The 20,056-nt window shown below is 40.7% G+C and overlaps 1 protein-coding gene and 1 pseudogene across 1 annotated transcript in view; both read left to right on the top strand.

Annotated features, from left to right (window-relative positions):
• Positions 1-94: 94 nt before the first annotated feature.
• Positions 95-20,056, top strand: part of RBBP4 (RB binding protein 4, chromatin remodeling factor) — a 21,901-nt gene continuing 1,939 nt past the window's right edge. The window contains exons 1-11 of the mRNA XM_041765484.1: positions 95-266; positions 857-1,004; positions 5,658-5,803; positions 13,258-13,431; positions 13,794-13,909; positions 14,027-14,187; positions 14,284-14,410; positions 14,570-14,647; positions 16,190-16,266; positions 16,373-16,430; positions 16,523-16,633. Of these exons, the coding sequence (XP_041621418.1) occupies positions 251-266; positions 857-1,004; positions 5,658-5,803; positions 13,258-13,431; positions 13,794-13,909; positions 14,027-14,187; positions 14,284-14,410; positions 14,570-14,647; positions 16,190-16,266; positions 16,373-16,430; positions 16,523-16,633 (1,212 nt within the window). The 5' untranslated portion in view covers positions 95-250. The remainder of the gene's footprint in view (positions 267-856; positions 1,005-5,657; positions 5,804-13,257; positions 13,432-13,793; positions 13,910-14,026; positions 14,188-14,283; positions 14,411-14,569; positions 14,648-16,189; positions 16,267-16,372; positions 16,431-16,522; positions 16,634-20,056) is intronic.
• On the top strand, positions 1,859-2,019 carry LOC121498259 (annotated as a pseudogene).

The following is a 20,056-nucleotide window of genomic DNA, read 5'->3' as shown; positions in this document are numbered from 1 at the left end:
AGGGGCGCGCACCTCGGCACCGCAGAAAGCGACTCTGCGCGTCTGGATAGGCTGCAAACGCGGCTTCCCCGCCCACCCCGCCGTTCGGGACGCTGCGATTGGCTGGTGTTGGCGCGAAGGTGCGCGAGTCGGCCCTCACGCAGGGGCAGCAGGAAACAATAGAGGCCGCGCGCGCAGAGCGAGCGCTTGTAGCCTCCCCGCCCCTCCCGCAGCGCTCGACCCCGGGATCCCCCCGGCTCGCCTGCCCGCCATGGCCGACAAGGAAGGTAAGGGTGCCGGGGCCGCCCCGGGAGGGCGGGGGGTGCCGGGCTGGCGCCGCGGCCTCGACAGGGCCTAGCAGTGAAGGCAAGCCCGACTCTTGAGTGCTGTCCCCACCATCGAAGGCGTGAGGAGAAATCGCCCCGCGGGGCGGGCTAACGGCGCGCCAGTTCCTCCGACACGGAGGCCGGTGGCCGCGGTGTGGAGCTGGTGGGGGGGCCCCGGCGGGTGTTTGGGCCCTCCCCGCGCTCGCTGTCGGCCTGCCCGCCTCTCGCGTTCTGCGTGCGCTGTTCCCTACCCCGGGGGCCGGTGCGCGGGCCTCCGCGCGGGTTCCGTCGATTCAGCGGGAACGCGAGCGTGCTCCCGAGGCCCGGCGCCGGCGCCCGAACAGCTAACGGGAGTGACGCGCCCCGCTAGCCCGAGAGTAATTGCGGGCCCGCGAGGTGGAGAGGGGTGCAGGTCGCTCCGCCACGGGGACATTTAGACATATCTGCTCCATTTCAGAATCCTGACTTAATAAGCAGTGCCGGTAGCTTTGGAAGCGTTGGCTCGGTTTCCATTTGTGTTCGCTAACTTAATTTGTTTTTTAACTTTTTAGCAGCCTTTGATGACGCAGTAGAGGAACGTGTGATCAACGAAGAGTACAAAATATGGAAAAAGAACACCCCTTTTCTTTACGATTTGGTGATGACCCATGCTCTGGAGTGGCCTAGCCTAACTGCACAGTGGCTTCCAGATGTAACCAGGTGATGTGAACCTCTTGAACGTTATCTTGTGACCTCCTCAGCGTTGATTTCTCACGTTGATATTTCCCTGTCTTCCCCCAGTCACCCGAAGAGGGCACGTAGTGATAACCTATGGGTGATGTTTTTTCCTAGGCCAATAAATAATACAAAATGTAAAAATAGTTTTGCAATGTACCTGATAGAAAACTTGTTTTCTTTTCCTGATAACGAATTGAATAGCCTGTTATAATTACAGTTGGAAAATAACGTAAAGTGTGTCAGTTTTCAAAAAAGGCTATGATTTCAGTTCTTTCAGCAAAATATTTGAATTGTAGGTAGTAGCTGGTTAATATAAAGAGGTATATGACATGGTACCTGCCTTCAAGGAGCACAAGTGTAATTGATGCCCATGTAAACTAATAATTGCAGTAACCTATGCTAAAAGCGGTTTTACAGAGATACTTAGGATATTTAGAACTAAGAACTGAAGATGGGGTGGTTTGGGGGTTTTATATAAGGGAATTATGCATAGTGAGAGAGAAATCATATGTAGGGAAGGTCTTAAATGTGAGAAGCTTATCTCTAAGAAGGTAAAATAGTACTTAATTTACTTTCCATTTGTTTAGTCTGCTAGGTGCTACAAATTAGGGTGTACAAGTTTAGATGGACACCTTCCCTGCCTTGATTTCTTGTGTATATAGTATGGTAGATTACCACCCCCCCTTATTTGTAGGGAGTATGGCCAAAGATCCCCAGGGGGTGTCTGAAACCACGGATGGTACTGAACTCTGTTATGTTTCTGTACATACATAATTGTGATGAAGCTTAATTTATAAATTAGAAACGGTAAAAGATTAATAGAACAATGGTTATATAGCTTTGTGCAGGGGGCAGTATCGTAGCCAATGAGGTTTATCCGAGGCACGATTATTGCTAATAAAACAATGGTTATAACAACATACCATAATAAAAGCTGAGTGTGATCTCTTGCTGTCAAAATGTTTCACTGTAGTCACCCTTCAAGTAATATTGTTGAGAAAATGCCTGTGTGATGAAATAAAGTGAGATGAATGACATGGGCATTGTGATGAAGTATTAAGCTACTTATTTACCTGATAAGTCAGAAGGGAGATCATCTACTTCTGGAGGGCATTGTGGTTGACTGTGGGTAACTGAAACCATGGATGGGGGTTTTGTACTGTATTACAGTAAAAAGTATCATAAGAGTAGCACAGTTAAAATGATCAAGGGAAGGAAAAATCACCTCAACTTAGGGTATCATGAAAGGCTTCCAGGAGAAAGTGACAATGCAAAGATGAAGGTGAATTTAAATAATTAAAGGTTTATAAAGACCAAATTGCCTGTTGGAATAATGGGTTTTCTTTTATAAAATTGCTTCATTCAGAGTAACATTTAAAAATTATATTGTGTGCTAAATAACTAAATTCCTTTGAAATTCATCTCTGTTGAGTTCAAGATCTTGCAGAATATGGTTATTAGGCTATGTTTCAGCTCAACAAGTAGTAGAAGTTTTACTAATTACTTAGGTTGCTACCTTTCACAGTGCATTAAAAAATGAAGAAGTAGAGTTGGAAGCTTTATCATGATCCATGTTCACCTATGGGTCATCAGAATTGCTTGAGCTCGAGGAGCCTGGGTGGCAGTCTGTTAAGTGGCTGACTTGGTTTCAGCTCAGGTGGTGGTCTCAGGGTCAGGAGATCGAGCCTGGCACTCTGTACAGAAGACTTCTTCTACCCCTCCCCACACACTCTACTCCCTTGGGCTTGCACTCACTTGCACTCTCTCTTTTTTTTTTTAAGAAAATATATTTATTTTATTTGAGTTCAGGTTAAGTGGAGTCATTTCTGTCAGGAGTTCTCAGTGATAGTCAAATCATTTAGAAACTGGTGGCAGGGGGGATCCCTGGGTGGCTCAGCGGTTTAGCACCTGCCTTTGGCCCAGGGCACGACCCTGGAGTCCCAGGATCAAGTCCCACGTTGGGCTCCCGGATAGAGCCTGCTTCTGCCTCCTCCTGTGTCTCTGCCCCCCCCCCCCCCCCCCCCCCGTCTATCATAAATAAATAAATCCTCAAAAAAAAATTACTCTTAAAAAAAAAGAAAAGAAAGAAAGAAACTGGTGGCAGGGATGCCTGGGTGGCTCAGTGGTTGAGCGTCTGCCTTTGGCTCAGGGCGAGATCCAGGATAGTCCTGCATTGGGCTCCCTAAGGGGAGCCTACTTCTCCCTCTGTGTCTCTTATGAATAAATAAAATCTTTTAAAAAAAGAACCTGATGGCAGCGTATTTGATGAAAAATAGTTCAATGATGATTCCATGGTCATGAGCTACATCATACTGGATCAGTGGATCCCAAATATATTGGCCACCTACTAGTCATTTGGGAGCCAGTATTTTTAAAAATCTTCCTATATAATGCTGTAATGATCTCAACCTAGAAAGTGAATTAGACTAAATTCGCCAACGTTGAAATCTATCTTAGTAGTTTTCTCATTTAGTGGAACTAGGTAAATAAGCCTTTTTGCAGGGTTTGACATTGGTCCAAATTCCTGTTCTTTATCTTCTGTTTTTTGTACCTTATACATAATTAAGATTTATTTTTTTATTTTGAGGGGGAGATTCCTGTTGAGTGTGAAGCCCCATGCAAGGCTGAATCCCATGACCCATGAGGTAATGATCTGAGCAGAAATCACCAGTTGGATGCTTAACCAACTGAGCCACCCAGGCGCCCCAACGATACTAATTTTTTTAAAGACTTTTACTTATTTGTTTGTGAGAGAGAGAGCTCATTTCATTTGCACAAACAGGGGGAAGGGGCAGAGGGAGAGGGAGAAGCGGACGCCCCGCTTAGCAGGGAGAGGATCCATCCCAGGACCCTGAGATCATGACCTGAGCCAAAGGCAGACGCTTAACCAACTGAGCCACCCAGACATTTGTCTAATTTGTTTTTTCTGAGATGAAGATTATTTAGAAACAAGCATACCTAATGTCAAGTGTTTAAATTTTTGTCCTTGGTAGTGACCGTAGTGGTATTCATATCTTTTTTTTAAAAAAAATACAATTACAATTCTATAACCCTCTTTGCTCATTTCCTCTGGTTCTTTGTTTAACCTTCTAAATGCAGGCATTCCCAGTTTTATATTGATGGCTCTCTTTCCTCTATTTTTCTATGTAGGATATAGATGTATATTGCCTCTGTACAGAGGAATTCCTATTGGTTATCTCTAGACCCAACCTCTGAGCTTTTCCTGAATTTACAGCTGCCTACTGGTATCTTCTTTGGAGTATCTGTTTTCCCCAACATCACATGTTCCAAACTGAGTATATTCTTTGCATAGAGGTCCCACCCTAGCTTTCCCCTATCATTCCTATTTCTCTTTATCATACTTGACTTTGGTTTGATGTTTCCTAAGTTTTTCTCTTTTTTCCACTTGACAGTGCATAGATAACCCCAATGAATTCTATTTGGGTAATATCTTTTCTAGAACAGAGGTTTGGTTTTTTTTTTTGTTTTGTTTTGTTTTGTTTTAATTCATGAGAGACAGACAGAGAGGCAGAGACACAGGCAGAGGGAGAAGCAGGCTCCATGCAGGGAGCCCGATGTGGGACTCGATCCCCGGACTCCAGGATCACACCCTGGACCGAAGGCAGGCACTAAACCGCTGAGCCACCCAGGGATCCCCTAGAACAGAGGTTCTTAAACTTGAACATGAATCATAATCAGCTGGAGGGATTATAAGATGGATCATTGTGCCCCTAATCCCAAGTTCCTAATTTAGTATGTCTGGGATGAATCTGAAAATTTAATTTGCCTTTCTAGCTGAAGTTCCTAGATGATGCTAATGCTGTCGGTCCTGATACCACACTTGAAGAACCTCTGCTTTACACTGTTGGGTTAATTCTTCTGTGGTAATTCAGTTGGTGCTAGATCCCTTAGAAATTTTCCATGATTGTTTGTTTGTTTTCCCTACAGTAGAGTTGTGAATGCCTTAAGATGGCATTCAGTATACTAGAATCTATTTTCTAGCCTTCTCTCTGACTTCATTTTCCCACATCCAAAGTCAGATTGAGGTGTCAGTCTTAGTAGTTATATGATCTTATTTAGGCAGGTTGCCTCATTTTCATAAACCTCAAATATATTCATCTTTAAGTGATATGTAGTTGTAAAGTACTTAGGTATCTGACATTTTGTGGGCCTACCCTTGCTCAGTTCCCTTTCCTTGGAATTCTCTTCCAGAGCCCTTGTCTCTTCTGGGTTTTATATCTCATTTTGACATCTGCCTCTTTCATGGATGCTTCCTTAATTCCAGAAGTAATCTTTCTTATCTAAATTCACATCTTGTGTACCTTTAATGTATTTATTGGCTCATATTTTTGTTATTTATGGACATGACTATCTAATTGCCCCGGTTTTTTGAGTGCATGAATCATGTCTTAATCATTTTTGTACTTCATAGTATTTGGTGCAGTTTGTCCACTGATTAGGCACTCAGTAAATATTTGAACATTTAGTTTACCTGACATTATTTTCTTTCCTCTAATAAGATTTTCTTCTCGAAAACTGGTTGTAATAGTGCTTTTTCCGTACATGTGTATCACTGACTTCATTGTCTCTCTTAGTGTTAATAATTTGAATAGTGATCATATACTGCTATTACAGACCAGAAGGGAAAGACTTCAGCATTCATCGACTTGTCCTGGGAACACACACGTCGGATGAACAAAACCATCTTGTGATAGCAAGTGTGCAGCTCCCTAACGATGATGCTCAGTTTGATGCTTCACACTACGACAGTGAGAAAGGAGGTAGGAATCTTAAAAGTGAAAGAAGGAATGATGTATGGGTAGTATCTTTCATATCTTTGAATTTACTTGAAAAGGGCGTAAAGTTTGATAAATTAGTTTAAGTTAGTAATATTTTGAGCTCTGGAAAACCTGAGTTTGCAATACGGGTGCAAACTGAGATGTCAGAAGACATACTTAATGCATACTTGGTTCTATGTCTTTTCTAGAAACCTTCCTCTACTAAATTGAGGGGGAGGGTAGTTTCTAGAATTGAAAGAAGATAAAATCCACCATTTGTTCCTTTTTTTTTTTTTTTTTTAAGTTTTATTTATGTAATCTCTACACCCAATGTATGGCTTGAACTCAACCCTGAGATCAAGAATCATGTGCTCTTCTGACTGAGCCAGCCAGGTGCCCCTTTATTTTTGTTTATTTTTAAGATTTTATTTCTGAGTAATCTATGTACCCAACATGGGGCTTGAACTTGCAACCCCAAGATGAAGAGTCATGTTCTCTACCAACTGAGCCACCCAGGTGCCCCCAAAGTCCACCATTTATTATTGCTGTGCATGCATGCATGCTTTCTCAGCATGGGAGATAATTGCCCCTATGGGGGGTTAAAATTGGTTCTTGGAGAGGGGGATGTATGAAAACAATCTTAAGTCTTTAAATGTGGGGATCCCTGGGTGGTTCACGGGTTTGGTGTCTGCCTTCGGTCTAGCGCGTGATCCTGGGAGTCCCAGGATCGAGTCCCATATTGGGCTCCCTGCATGGAACCTGCTTCTCCCTCTGCCTGTGTCTCTGATTCTCTCTCTCTGATCTCTCATGAATAAATAAAATCTTTAAAAAAAAATAAATAAATGTATAAAGCACAGGTAATAAAATAAATAAATAAATAAAGCACAGGTAATGTGTATACACAGGATATCTGTAGTATTAAAATTTCATCAAGACTGTCAGAAATGATGTCTTACAAAGTTTTTTAGAGGGAGAAAAAAGATTGAGAAACACTGGGTTAAATTACCCTTTCCATTTTGAAGTGGTAGAAATGACTTAAACGTGGTGCATAGTATGTATATAAAAATTAAATGAGCCATTTAATTATAGCCTATTTTTAGGAGATAACCTAAGGGCTTAACTATTGATGAAATATTTAACTCTTTCTCTCTTAATAGAGGTAGAAATGGGTGAATTACCTATTTGTTGTTGTTCAGAGACACAGAGATAGGCAGAGGGAGAAGCAGGCTCCATGCAGGGAGTCCAATGTGGGACTCAGTCCCAGGACCCTGGAATCATACCCTGAGCCAAAGACAGACACTCAACTGCTGAGCAACCCAGGCATCCCCCATTCTTTTATCTAAGTTCTTTTGAGCTCCAGTTACTTGCCAGGATTGTGTATACAGTTAATCTTTTGATCACTCCATATTTGCCTTAGGGTAATACAGAATGCAAAGTACTTAGTAAGTTCTAAAGATAAAGGTCCACAGACATGATTTTGTGTCACCTAACTATGTGTGATAAAATTATTGGGAAGTTATTCTCTGGGTGAGCATTAGTGTAGGGCATGGACCCTGAACTTAAGGATCCAAAGACTTAGGTTTGATAGCCTGTTACGCCACTCTCTGTGTGGTTTTGGATAAATCATTTAACCTCTCTGAGCGTCAATTTCCTTTCTATTAAATGAAGATAAATAGGATTTTTGGTTATTTAGTGACAAAGCAAATACTCTGGTAATAAGTTCTTTTTTGTTTGTTTGTTTTTAAGATTTTATTTATTTATTCATGATAGAGAGAGAGAGAGGCAGAGACACAGGCAGAGGGAGAAGCAGGCTCCATGCCGGGAGCCCGACGCGGGACTCAATCCCGGGACTCCAGGATCGTGCCCTGGGCCAAAGGCAGGTGCTAAACCACTGAGCCATCCAGGGATCCCCTAAGTTTGTTTTTTTTTTTTTTTTTTTTTAATTGAAACAAATAGGGGCTCAGTCAATTAAGCATCTGTCGGGCTCAGTTCGTGATCCCAGGGACCTGGCATCAAGCCCCACATCCAGCTCCCTGCTCAGTGGGGAGCCTGCTTTTCTCTCTTACCTCCCTACCTCCTAACCATGGTTTTTCTTGCTATCTCTCAAAAAAATAAAAATCTTAAAAAAAAAAAATAGAAAACTATGGCCCCCTGCCACTGCCATAAGCCTATTCTCTCTCTCTCTCTTTCTATATATGTATATCGCTGTTAAATTGTTTTCTGAATGATTTATCTATCTATACCATTTTTTGGCTTACTCATTCAACATATATATTGAGTACTTCTTGTACGCCAGGCTTTTTTTCTTGGTACTGGGGATATAGCATTGAAGTGCTTTTCTGGCCTGATAAATTCTGGACATCTTTTTGTGTTAAGATGTGTCTCCTTTTGATGGTTGTATACTATGTCAAAATTAACCATCCCTTCTTTGACATTTAAGTGGTTTCGAATTTTCTGTCTTGAAAAACACAGTTCTTGGGGCACCTAGATGGCTCAGTAGTTGAGCCTCTGCCTTTGGTTCGGGTTGTGATCCCAAGGGCCTGAGATCAAGTCCCGCATCGGGTTTCCCACAGGGAACCAGCTTCTCCCTCTGCCTATGTCTCTGCCTCTCTCTGTGTCTCTCATGAATAAGTAAATTTTTTTTTTAACATTTTTATTTATTTATTCATGAGAGACATAGAGGCAGAGACACAGGCAGAGGGAGAAGCAGGCTTCATGCAGGGAGCCTGACGTGGGACTCTATCCCAGGTCCCCAGATCCACCCCGGGCATAAGGCGGCGCTAAACTGCTGAGCCACTGGGGCTGCCCGAATAAGTAAAATCTTTAAAAAAAAAGAAAAAGAAAAGAATAACAGTTCTTGTATCATTTGTCTTGCATAGTTTTGTTCTAGAATAATTTTCTCTAAGTTGAATGCTGATCAAAGGGCAAAACATTTTCAGGTAAAATTAATACTGCTAAGTTGCCCTCCAGAAAAAATTCCCAATCCTACAAGTGGTTAGCAATTGTTTTAAAACACTGTTTGCAGGGATCCCTGGGTGGCTCAGCGGTTTGGCGCCTGCCTTTGGCCCAGGGCACGATCCTGGAGACCCGGGATCGAGTCCCACGTTGGGCTCCTGGCATGGAGCCTGCTTCTCGCTCCTCCTGTGTCTCTGCCTCTCTCTTTCTCTCTCTCTCTCTATATATATATCATAAATAAATCTTTAAAATAAAAAAATAAAACACTGTTTGCTGGGGGTGCCTGAGTGGCTTAGTCCATTTAGCTTAAGCAGGACTCTTGATGTCAGCTCAGGTCTTTTTTTTTTTTTTTTTTTTTTTTTTAAGATTTTATTTATTCATGAGAAACAGAGAGGAAGAGACACAGGCAGAGGGAGAAGCAGGCTCCATGCAGGAAGCCTGACATGGGACTCAATCCTGGATCTACAGGATCAGGCCCTGGGCTGAAGGCAGCGCTAAATGGCTGAGCCACCCGGGCTGCCCTCAGCTCAGATCTTGATGTCAGAGTTGTTGAGTTCAAGCTCTATGTTGGGTTCCATGCTGGGCATGGAGCCTACTTTAAAAAAAAAAAAGTATCACTTGTTGGCAAATTGTTTTCTTTCCTGGTTGATGGGAGTGGTGTTTCCTAACATATATGCTCCTTTTTTTGTGGTAATTGAATTTTTTGAACAGCATCTAACCAATTTTTGCTTTATCCCCCTTAATGCCTAGTTATAGAGGAACAATTAAAATGCCAGTAATAATGCGTGATTTGTACCACTATCACCCAATTTAATTCTCATAGGGAAACTGATATTCAGTAGTTTCTTAATTTGCCCTGAGGTTATACAGCTTATCTCCCATTTCTCTCTTTCTCTTCCTTTTACTCACTTCCCTTCCTCTTCCCCCCACCCATCATCTTCAGATCATTGGATAGAGTTGGTGCCTTAATCTCTTCTGAATGGTCTTAACAATGAAAGAAGTAGATAACAGCCTAATGTCTCTGGGGTGGTTGTTAGATTGCTTGCTAGTTTGTCTTGCTCTCAAAATGTCCTGGACTCTAATTTGAACTAGGTAATTAGTTACCATCTGCTTGACTCCCATTTGGTTTTTGGTAATTGATGGCAGCTTCAAAAGATTATTGAACTTTCCAAGTGAAAACTAAAAACTGACTTTGTCCTGTTTTGACATTAAAAAGAATTTGTGTGTTTATATTAGGGTCAGCCTGGCTATAGTCAATTTTAAGTCCTTGTGAAATAGATTAGGTGTAACATTTTACTTATGACTCTGTTACTGAGATCTTCCAATATCAAGTTTATTTTTAGCAATTTATCTGGAGACTATTTTTTTAAAGCTCTTCAGTCTTTTGTCTGAATTGTATAAAATAAACCTATTAAATCATGAGATAATTGAGTATTTGTTGTTAGAGCTTACTCTTTTTAGTAAAAAGGTGTTTATGGCTCATAGAGTGGCCTTGAGATAGAAATCAATGCTGGTGGGATGCCTGGGTGGCTCAGTGGTTAAGCATCTGCTTTTGGCTCAGGGCGTAATCCTGGAGTCCTGGGATAGAGTCCCATATTGGGCTTCCTGTGTAGAGCCTGCTCCTCCCTCTGCCTAGGTCTCTGCCTCTCTCTCTGTGTCTCTCATGAATAAATAAAATCTTTTAAAAAAATTTTTTTTTTATTTTTTTAAATCAATGCTGGGGGCACCTGGGTGGATCAGTCAGTCATGATCCCAGAGTTCCGAGATCGAGTCCCACATTGGGCTCCCTGCTCAACAGGGAGTCTGCTTCTCCCTCTGCTCCTCACCCCACTTGTGCTATCTTGCTCTTTCTCTCAAATAAATTAAAATCTTTTAAAGAAAAAAAAATCAGCGCTGTTACCTAGTTTTGGTGGCAGGCAGGTATTGGTTGGGAGGGACGTGATAGTACCTTCTGAGAAAGTGGAGATGTTCTATATTTTGATCTGAGTGTTGGTTTTCCTGGTGTATACGTTTGTTTTAAAGATTTATTTATTCATGAGCGAGACAGAGAGAGAGGCAGACACATAGGCAGAGGGAGAAGCAGGCTCCTTGAAGGGAGCCCAATGTGGGACTGGATCCCGGATCCTGTGATCACACCCTGAACTGAAGGCAGATGCTCAACCGCTAAGCCACCCAGGCGTCCCCCTGATGTATATATACATTTGTAAAAATTTGTCAAGCTAGGTACTTTGAATGCATTATAGCTCAAGCCCCCCCAAGTTTTCTTAATACTTTCATAAGGAGAGAAGCAAACAAAATAGGAATACAACAGGACCTTGATAGTCATTTAATTAATTTATTGTGCATTGATACCTCTTTTTTTTTTTTTTTTTTTTAAGATTTTATGTACTTGAGAGTGAGTATAAGCAGGGAGGAGGGGCAGAGAGAGAGGGAGAAGCAGACTCCCTGCTGGGCGAGGGGCCCAGTAGAGGGCCGCTGCAGGGCCCACGTGGGACTCTGCCGGGTTCAATACCATGACTCTGAGATCACAACCTTAGCCTAAGGCAGATGCACAACCAACTGAGCCAATACCCAGGCACCCCAATACCTCAGTTTTTCCTATTTCAGATTTGGCTTTTCGTAGATCAACTTCAACTTGGGAACCCCTAATTATTTTTTAAATAGATAAATCTTCATTTTCAATAAAACTCCATTGTGAATCCTCTAAACTGACTTATTACTGTATTTGAACTGCAGTTAGGGAGACCCTCTGCTTAGTGTGTATCCAATACCAAGATACCGCACATTATGTAATTAATACCCTTGCTCTGTGGGCTCAGTGCCAGCTGTTGCTCTTCCCTTGTTACTGGGCTATCAGGCTTTTTTGTCACGGTCATCTGTAGTTATATTTTATCTCTCTGTGTTTGGACTGAAAGTTCCTTGCAATCACGTATCTTATGTCTTTATTTTTTTTACATTGTAGATGATTGTAGTCTAGAGTTCTGGGGGAAATTTGTTTAATGGTTTTTTTTCTCCTTTAGAGTCTATTTTGAGTTTTTATTTTTAGATATTTAGCCTGTATGAAACATTTGCATTTCAACTTTTAAAAGTTACTTGGAAATTGAAAGTTGCCTAATCTGCCAGCCATATACCCATCTATGTCCTTGCTTTTTTAAAAGATTTTTGTCCTTCGAAGTGTAACACTTGTATAACAGTGCTGTTGATAGCATTTTCATTTACAAGTTTCTGTCCCAACTTTCCTTAATAGAGAAAGATATTTGAGACTCCGAAATTGAAGACCTTCCCCAAATCACAAAATTCTAATAAGTGGCAATCAGGGCAAAGTCCAACTCTTATATCTTATCATGCTGCCTTCTGTAATTATTCGACTAATCATTAACCACCTTTGTTTATATGTTGCTTTGCCAAGATTTACATAATCACAAATTATATTGTTACACATTTTATAATGGTACTTGGGAGAATTAAGTGCATACAGTAGTCAAATGTGAATAAATGTTTTTATCTAGTCCTTGCCTGCCTGGTTTATTTCAACTAAGGATTATGGTTGGCATGTATAAGTGGGAGGTTAAGGAAAATGGAACTACCTGTTGTGGCTCTGTTTTTCCTCACTGTACTAAGATAAATGGTAGAGGGAATAGACGATAGTGTGATGTTATTTCAGGAAGGTTATTCCAAACCTCAGCTTCAAATAAATGGTGTAAAGGGTTCTCTTTAGTACCTGGCACACTGTATACTTTGAAATTCATTAAAGCAGTAATTTAGGGGGCATGTGAGTGACATAGAGGGTTGAGCATCCAAATCTTGGTTTTGGCTCAGGTCCTAATCCTCAGGGGTCTTGGGATTGGGCCCTATGGGGCCCTGTGTTGGGTTTAGTGAGGAGTCTGATGCCTGGGTGGCTCAGTGGTTGAGGGTCTGCCTTTGGCTCAGGGCGTGATCCCAGGGTCCAGGGATCAAGTCCCACATGGGGCTCCCTGCCGGGAGCCTGCTTCTCTCTCTGCCTATGTCTCTGCCTCTCTCTGTGTGTCTCTCATGAATAAATAAATAAATTTTCTTTAAAAAATCTGAAAACTGCTTATTGAGAATCTTTTTTTTGAAGTGGAATTGATAGTGTTCCTTATTCTTAGATAGTAGGATAAGATTTATTATTTATATAATTATCTAGAATTGGTATGGCTGAAAGAGTCTAGGAATCAGAAAAAAATGAGAATTCACGTTACGTTCAGCCATAGTCCTATCACTGGGAACAAATTAATGTAGGTACTCCACAAATTTTTTTTCTTGGCAAAATTTTTGGGGATGTTACCTGTGTTCCTTTCCCTACTATGTAGGGTTGTGGTAAAAATCAAATGAAATAAGAGATATGAAAACACTTTATACTACTAACACATGTATAAATTACTTCAGTATTCTAGTTTGCTGATAAAAAGCCTTGCTTGTGTCATAATTTAAGTGACAGCGTAGCTCTTACTTTGTCCTCATTTACAATTTCTTATCTACAGAATTTGGAGGTTTTGGCTCAGTTAGTGGAAAAATTGAAATAGAAATCAAAATCAACCATGAAGGAGAAGTGAACCGGGCACGTTATATGCCCCAGAACCCTTGCATCATTGCAACAAAGACTCCATCCAGTGATGTTCTTGTTTTTGACTATACAAAACATCCTTCCAAACCAGGTACCTGCCCTCTTCAGTTCAAACACAGATAATGAGTCGCTCTGGGAATACATCCCTCTGCTCAATCTGAGTTTAATTGCTTGTTATTTGTATATTTTAACATCTTGTGATATATACTGGAATGTGTGGGTATCCTTCCTCTGTTCTTTGTATCTATGTTAAAACCAAAATGCTTTTTTTTTTTTTTTTACACAGAACAGAATGATATGGTGTGTTTTAAGTACTATATATTTGATCATAATAGGTCTGTGTTGCTATAAATATGAAGAGCTTTAGACTACTTCATCAAAATTCCGTTATGCTTTGTAGACCCAAAGAGGCAGTGGACGCTGGATAGTTTTTATATGTCTGTTACTTTGCAGACCCTTCTGGAGAGTGCAACCCAGACTTGCGTCTCCGTGGACATCAGAAGGAAGGCTATGGACTTTCTTGGAACCCAAATCTCAGTGGGCACTTACTTAGTGCTTCAGATGACCACGTGGGTATCCTTCCCATTTTGAAGCAAATCTGGGCTGGTTATCAGTTGGTTTCTTTTCTGGGGTATGTGGGGAAGTGAGAATCTTCCATTTATATAATAGTTAATTTTACATTTAAGACCATCTGCCTCTGGGACATCAGTGCTGTTCCAAAGGAAGGAAAAGTTGTGGATGCGAAGACCATCTTTACAGGGCATACAGCAGTAGTAGAAGATGTTTCCTGGCATCTGCTTCATGAGTCTCTGTTTGGGTCAGTTGCTGATGATCAGAAACTTATGATGTGAGTAGAAACCATGTTCTAATTTTTTCCATGTTGTCTAAGTTTTATATTGTTACCAATTTCAAGCTTTTCTCCTATTTTTCCTTTTTTTTAAAGCTGGGATACTCGTTCAAACAATACTTCCAAACCAAGCCACTCAGTTGATGCTCACACTGCTGAAGTGAACTGCCTATCTTTCAATCCTTATAGTGAGTTCATTCTTGCCACAGGATCAGCCGACAAGGTCAGTTTGATTTATTTTAAGGAAAAAACAAAGGGTGAATTTTTCTTGCTTCCTTTGAATGCACAGATCTTTCAGTTACAGGTTTTTGTCTCATAAAAAATTATTGATTGTTATTGCTTTTTTTTTTTTTTTTTTTTTTTTTTTGCTTTTTGTATATAGACTGTTGCCTTGTGGGATCTAAGAAATCTGAAACTTAAGTTGCATTCCTTTGAATCACATAAGGATGAAATATTCCAGGTAAGAAACTAATGCTACAAACATTTATTTATCTATCTACTTATTATAAAGGAAAACCTGGATGTGTGACTAGGCACACTAATGTTTTATCCCATTATTATCAGTAATGGAAATCTTCTACATAGCTGTGTTCATTTCTGTAGGTATTGGGATTGTTATTTCTGTACTTCCTCAAACTGGTCATTGGCCCCTTATACTCTTGAGGTATTAAGAAAATCAGTGCTTGGATAATTTTATTCTAGTTCTTGACACTTGTCTCTTCCCTCATTTCCAGAACTTGCTATGTCTATTGATTTTGCAGTTGAAGCCTAAAGTACTAGTTCTGTGTTTTCTGCCTCATCAGTTTAAGCTCCTTTCTTAACATGCAAAAAGCTCTCTGACTCAATTCAAGAAATGTGGCACTATATTCAATGCTTATTGCCAGGACACTGTGAAGAATATGGTATATAGATATATACTTTGCTATCAGAGAGCTTACAGATTTATAGCAAGGAGAGGCCCATTCAGATTCACCATAATAGAAGATTAAGTGTTAAGAACTTCAGGGTGATCAAAGTTCATTTTGGTGTATGAGGATGACCTCTGAATTCAGCTCTAGGTGAGCCATACTCCTGTCACTTAAGTTTTATATATAATACTGGGTTCGTAAGTACTTGAAAGAATAGATACTGTATATGTTTTGTACTTTAGTTCTAAGGTCAGAATTGGATTACATTTGGCCAGAATCCAGTATTTGTAAAACTAGATTAAGACCAGATCTTCAAAAATAGGGATCCCTGGATGGCTCAGCGATTTAGCGCCACCTTCAGTCCAGGGCCTGATCCTTGAGACCCAGGATCGAGTCCCACGTCGGGCTCCCTGCATGGAGCCTGCTTCTCCCTCTGCCTGTGTCTCTGCCTCTCTCTCTCTCTGTGTGTGTGTGTCTCCCATGGATAAATAAATAAAATCTTTAAAAAAAATTTTTTTAATATATATATATGATGAAATAGAACAAAAGCTGACAGCCTTCATTTAGTGATAGGTTAACTTCATACAAGAAATCATCTTATCTAGCTGTCAAGGGGTTTTGTGGTGGTGTTGTATTTTAATGTTTTGTTTTTTTTTTAAGTAATCTCAACACCAAAACTGGGGCTTGAATTTACAATCCCAAAATCAAAGACTTGCATGCTCCACCAACTGAGCCAATGAGGCGCCACCCCTAGCTGTCAGTTTTAATTATAATGCCTAAAATAGGGATCCCTGGGTGGCTCAGCAGTTTAGCTCCTGCCTTTGGCAAAGGGCCTGATCCTGCAGTAGTCCCAGAATTGAATTCTGCATCGGGCTCCCTGCATGGAGCCTACTTCTCCCTCTGCCTGTGTCTCTGCCTTTCTCTCTGTCTCTCTCATGAATAAATAAAATCTTTAAAAAAAAAAAAAAAGTCTAAAATACCTTGAATTCTTCTCTCTTATTTACAAATTTTTTTAAATTGTTAAATAAAATTTAGCTATTTTCCCCTCAATTTTCTAAATAACAACTTTTCTATTTTCTTCATTCTTCCTATAGGTTCAGTGGTCTCCTCACAATGAGACTATTTTGGCTTCCAGTGGTACTGATCGCAGACTGAACGTCTGGGATTTAAGGTAAGTCTTGTATTGTTACTCTTTGTGTAGTATTTTTATTTATGCTTTTCCAAATTAGTTACTCAGGATAAATCTATTTTTAACTTTAAAAATATTTTTGTGCTAGTAAAATCGGAGAGGAACAATCCCCAGAAGATGCAGAAGATGGGCCACCAGAATTGTTGGTATGTTATTTGCACGTTGAGTAGTATTGAAATAATCTGTAATTTATTGCCATCTACCTGCTTTTCATGTCTTATTTTCCTTTCTCTTCCAGTTTATTCACGGTGGTCACACTGCCAAGATATCTGATTTCTCCTGGAATCCCAATGAACCTTGGGTGATTTGTTCTGTATCAGAAGATAATATCATGCAAGTGTGGCAAATGGTAAGTGGTGTCATTTATTTGGGGGCCGTTAAATAAATGAGATGTAGTATCACTTCATATTTATCAACTTTACAAATACAGCTGGCATCTCTGGTTAGTTTACTCCTAAGTATGATTTTAGCATTTGCTGCACATTATCATTTTCAAGTGCCTGCTCATTGCTTTTAGCTGCTTATCGCATTGCTTATCTCAGACTTAAAGAAACCACACTTCTCTCCTCCTCCTCATTCCCCTTTTCTCCCGATTTTCCTGTTTCCTATATGGCTCCAGTGTAGTGTCTCGCCCCCTCCCCCAGCGCATCCAACTTGAAAATTCAAGAGTTCCTTCATTAATTTTTTTTCTAAAGATTTTATTTATTTATTCATAGAGACAGAGAGAGAGGCAGAGGGAGAAGCAGGCTCCATGCAGGGAGCCCGATGTGGGACTTGATCCCAGGTCCCCAGGATCACACCCCAGGCTGCAGGCGGCGCCAAACCACTACGCCACCGGGGCTGCCCAAGTTCTTCATTATTTATTCACCTCTAAGTCTAGTTTACTTAACAGATTTTACATTGTCTGCATTGTTTCTTGTATCTGTACTCACCTTACAGATAAACCACTTACATACCCCACTTTCCTATTTCTACTCCACACCCTGATTTTTTGGTCATGTTCTCATTACTACTTGCTAGACTATTGCAGTAGTCTCCTTGCTGGCCTCCTGCTTTCCCTGCTTTGCTAGCTGTTGAATCTTTGGGAATGATCATTCCTTTGATGTGGTTTGTGAACATGCCTGGCACAGTTTCTTTTTTTAAAAAAAAAAAGATTTTATTTATTTATTCATGAGAGACCCACAGAGAGAGAGAGGCAGAGATGCACAGAAGAAGGCTCCAGGCAGGAAGCCCGATGTGGGGCTTGATCCTGGGACTCCGAGATCATACCCTGGGCCAAAGGCAAAACGCTCAACCACCCAGGCATCCCCCTAGCACAGTTTCTACCACAATGGCACAGAATCACATACTGCCATTTCTCCATGAAATGTTACTAGATTCCCAAAATACTCCTGCCCCTTTTACCCCAGTTAGGAATTGATTACCCGTTTTTGAATTTCCTGAATGCTTGGAATTTGATGAAGATATCTTTATTAAATTGTCTAATATATAGCAATATAAGAAACATTGGCCTTCTGGAGATGAATAGTGGTGACAGTTGCAGACAAGGTGAATGCCACTGAACTGAACACTTAAAAATGATTAAGATGGCAAATTTTTATATATTTTTACCACAATTTTTTAATTGCATAACTTTTGAATGATCGTAGCCTGATCAATGAAAAGATTTGGAAAAAAAGCTTTTGGTGTTTTAAAGTAGATGTAGAGGCAGGAATAAGCTCCAGGGGAAAATTTTTGGTTCAGTGTAAGGAAAAATACTTTAAATAATCAGAACTCTTTTGAAGAATAGCACTATTAATCAAAGTTAAAGAAATGAAAAGAAAGGGGATCCCTGAGTGGCTCACCGGTTTAGTGCTGCCTTTTGCCTGGAGCGTGGTCCTGGAGTCCTGGGATCAAGTCCCGCATCAGGCTCCCTGCATGGAGCCTGCTTCTCCCTCTGCCTGTGTCTCTGCCTCTCTCTGTGTGTCATTAATTAATTAATTAATTAAACAAACAAATCTTGAAGAAGAAAAAAAAAGAAAAAGAAATGGAAAGGAAAAAAAATGAGTTTTTGTGGCTTATGAGATTAACAAGTTACATAGTATATCCATGTTTTAAAATATTATATATCCAAAAGAAATATGCTTCGTTTTCATAAGATATTCATGACATGAAGTAGGGAAAAAAGCAGATCGTAGGACAATAAATAGCATTTTATAATCCCTCATATTATAGCTAGTCTTGAATTTAATTATATGTAATTATTTAGGAGGCTCTTTGCCATAAGATTGGTATATTTAGGGAGTTTTTGGATTTCTTTTTTTTTTTTTTTTTTTTTTTTTTTTTAAGATTTTATTTATTTATTCATGAGATACACAGAGAGAGAGGCAGAGACACAGGCAGAAGGAGAAGCAGGCTCCATGCAGGGAACCCGACATGGGACTCGATCCTGGATCTCCAGTATCATGCTCTGGGCTGAAGGCAGCGCTAAACCGCTGAGCCACCCAGGCTGCCCTTTGGATTTCTTTATACCTTTCACTATTATGATTTGTAATAATAAGTACGTATTACACGTATAAACAGAAAATCTACCTCACCTTTTTCCTTGTAATATACGCATAATTAATATAAAAAGTTAAGAGCTCTTTAAACATTTTTTAAGATTTTATTTATGCACACATGTGTGGGTTGGGGGGCAAAGGGAGAAAGAGAAGTGGGCTCCCCACTGAGCAGGGAGACCAGTGTCCTCAGATGGGCCTCAATCCCAGGATCCTGAGATCATATCCTGAGCCAAAGGCAGTCTTTTAACCAACTGAGCTACGCAGGTGCCCCAAAAGTTAAGAGTTCTGACAGGAAGGTGATATGTGCTGCCTTGGGATAGCCTGTCAATGAAACCTATTTTAGTTGCTGTGGAATGTTGCAGGAGATTGAACTACATCACCTTCAGGCCAGTTTGTTCTTTTGCTCCGTGTTTTTAATAGTGGTAAAAGAACAATAGAATTGTTAAACAAGTGAATATACAGTCTTTGTCCAAGTTCCTAAAACCCTTAAGGTTGTCTAAGTGGTAGGAGTCTGTTTTTAAGGAGCTCCTTTTGGCCATACCTGAGTTTAAGCTAAGGAGGTAACTTTAGGGCCCCTGGAAGGCCTCAGGATGGGATTGGTCTCCTGAAACAAACAGTTGAGAGAACTCTTCAGTCGTGCTCCCGCCGCCCCCTTCACAGAAGGTATTGAGCTGTAAAAACTCTTGAAAAGGCTCTCTTTAATCTCTTGATTTAATGAATTTATGGAGATAGAGAAGCTCTGTATTCATCACCTTGCCCTGTGCATCACTAACATTTGACTGTTTGCGAATTGGAAGATATATAGTAAACTGGTAATAGTAAGTAAAGCATTTTCATGATTCCAAGAGTCATTCCAGCAAATTATCAAGCCTACACTGGCAGGGTGCGGGGTGGCCTGTTGAAACCCCTGAGTTTATATAGCCAAGTTGGACAGAAATGCATGGATAGTCTGGGCACTCAGGGCTTGACACAGGCCTCTGAAGTGAGGATAACAGTGTTGTGGGACTAGGCTCTTAAACCTGTGGAGTCTGACATTACTTTCAGGTGTAGTTAGTATCAGGGTTGAATTAAAATTTTAGATACCCAGTTGGGTGAAAAGGACACTGTCATCAAGAAACATTACAGAGGGGATCCCTGGGTGGCGCAGCGGTTTGGCGCCTGCCTTTGGCCCAGAGCGCGATCCTGGAGACCGGGGATCGAATCCCACATCGGGCTCCCGGTGCATGGAGCCT

The sequence above is a fragment of the Vulpes lagopus genome, chromosome 8, assembly GCF_018345385.1.
Source record: "Vulpes lagopus strain Blue_001 chromosome 8, ASM1834538v1, whole genome shotgun sequence".
NCBI lineage: Eukaryota > Metazoa > Chordata > Mammalia > Carnivora > Canidae > Vulpes > Vulpes lagopus.
The sequence above is the reverse complement of the archived record's forward strand: the minus strand, read 5'-3'. Positions and strand labels throughout refer to the sequence as shown.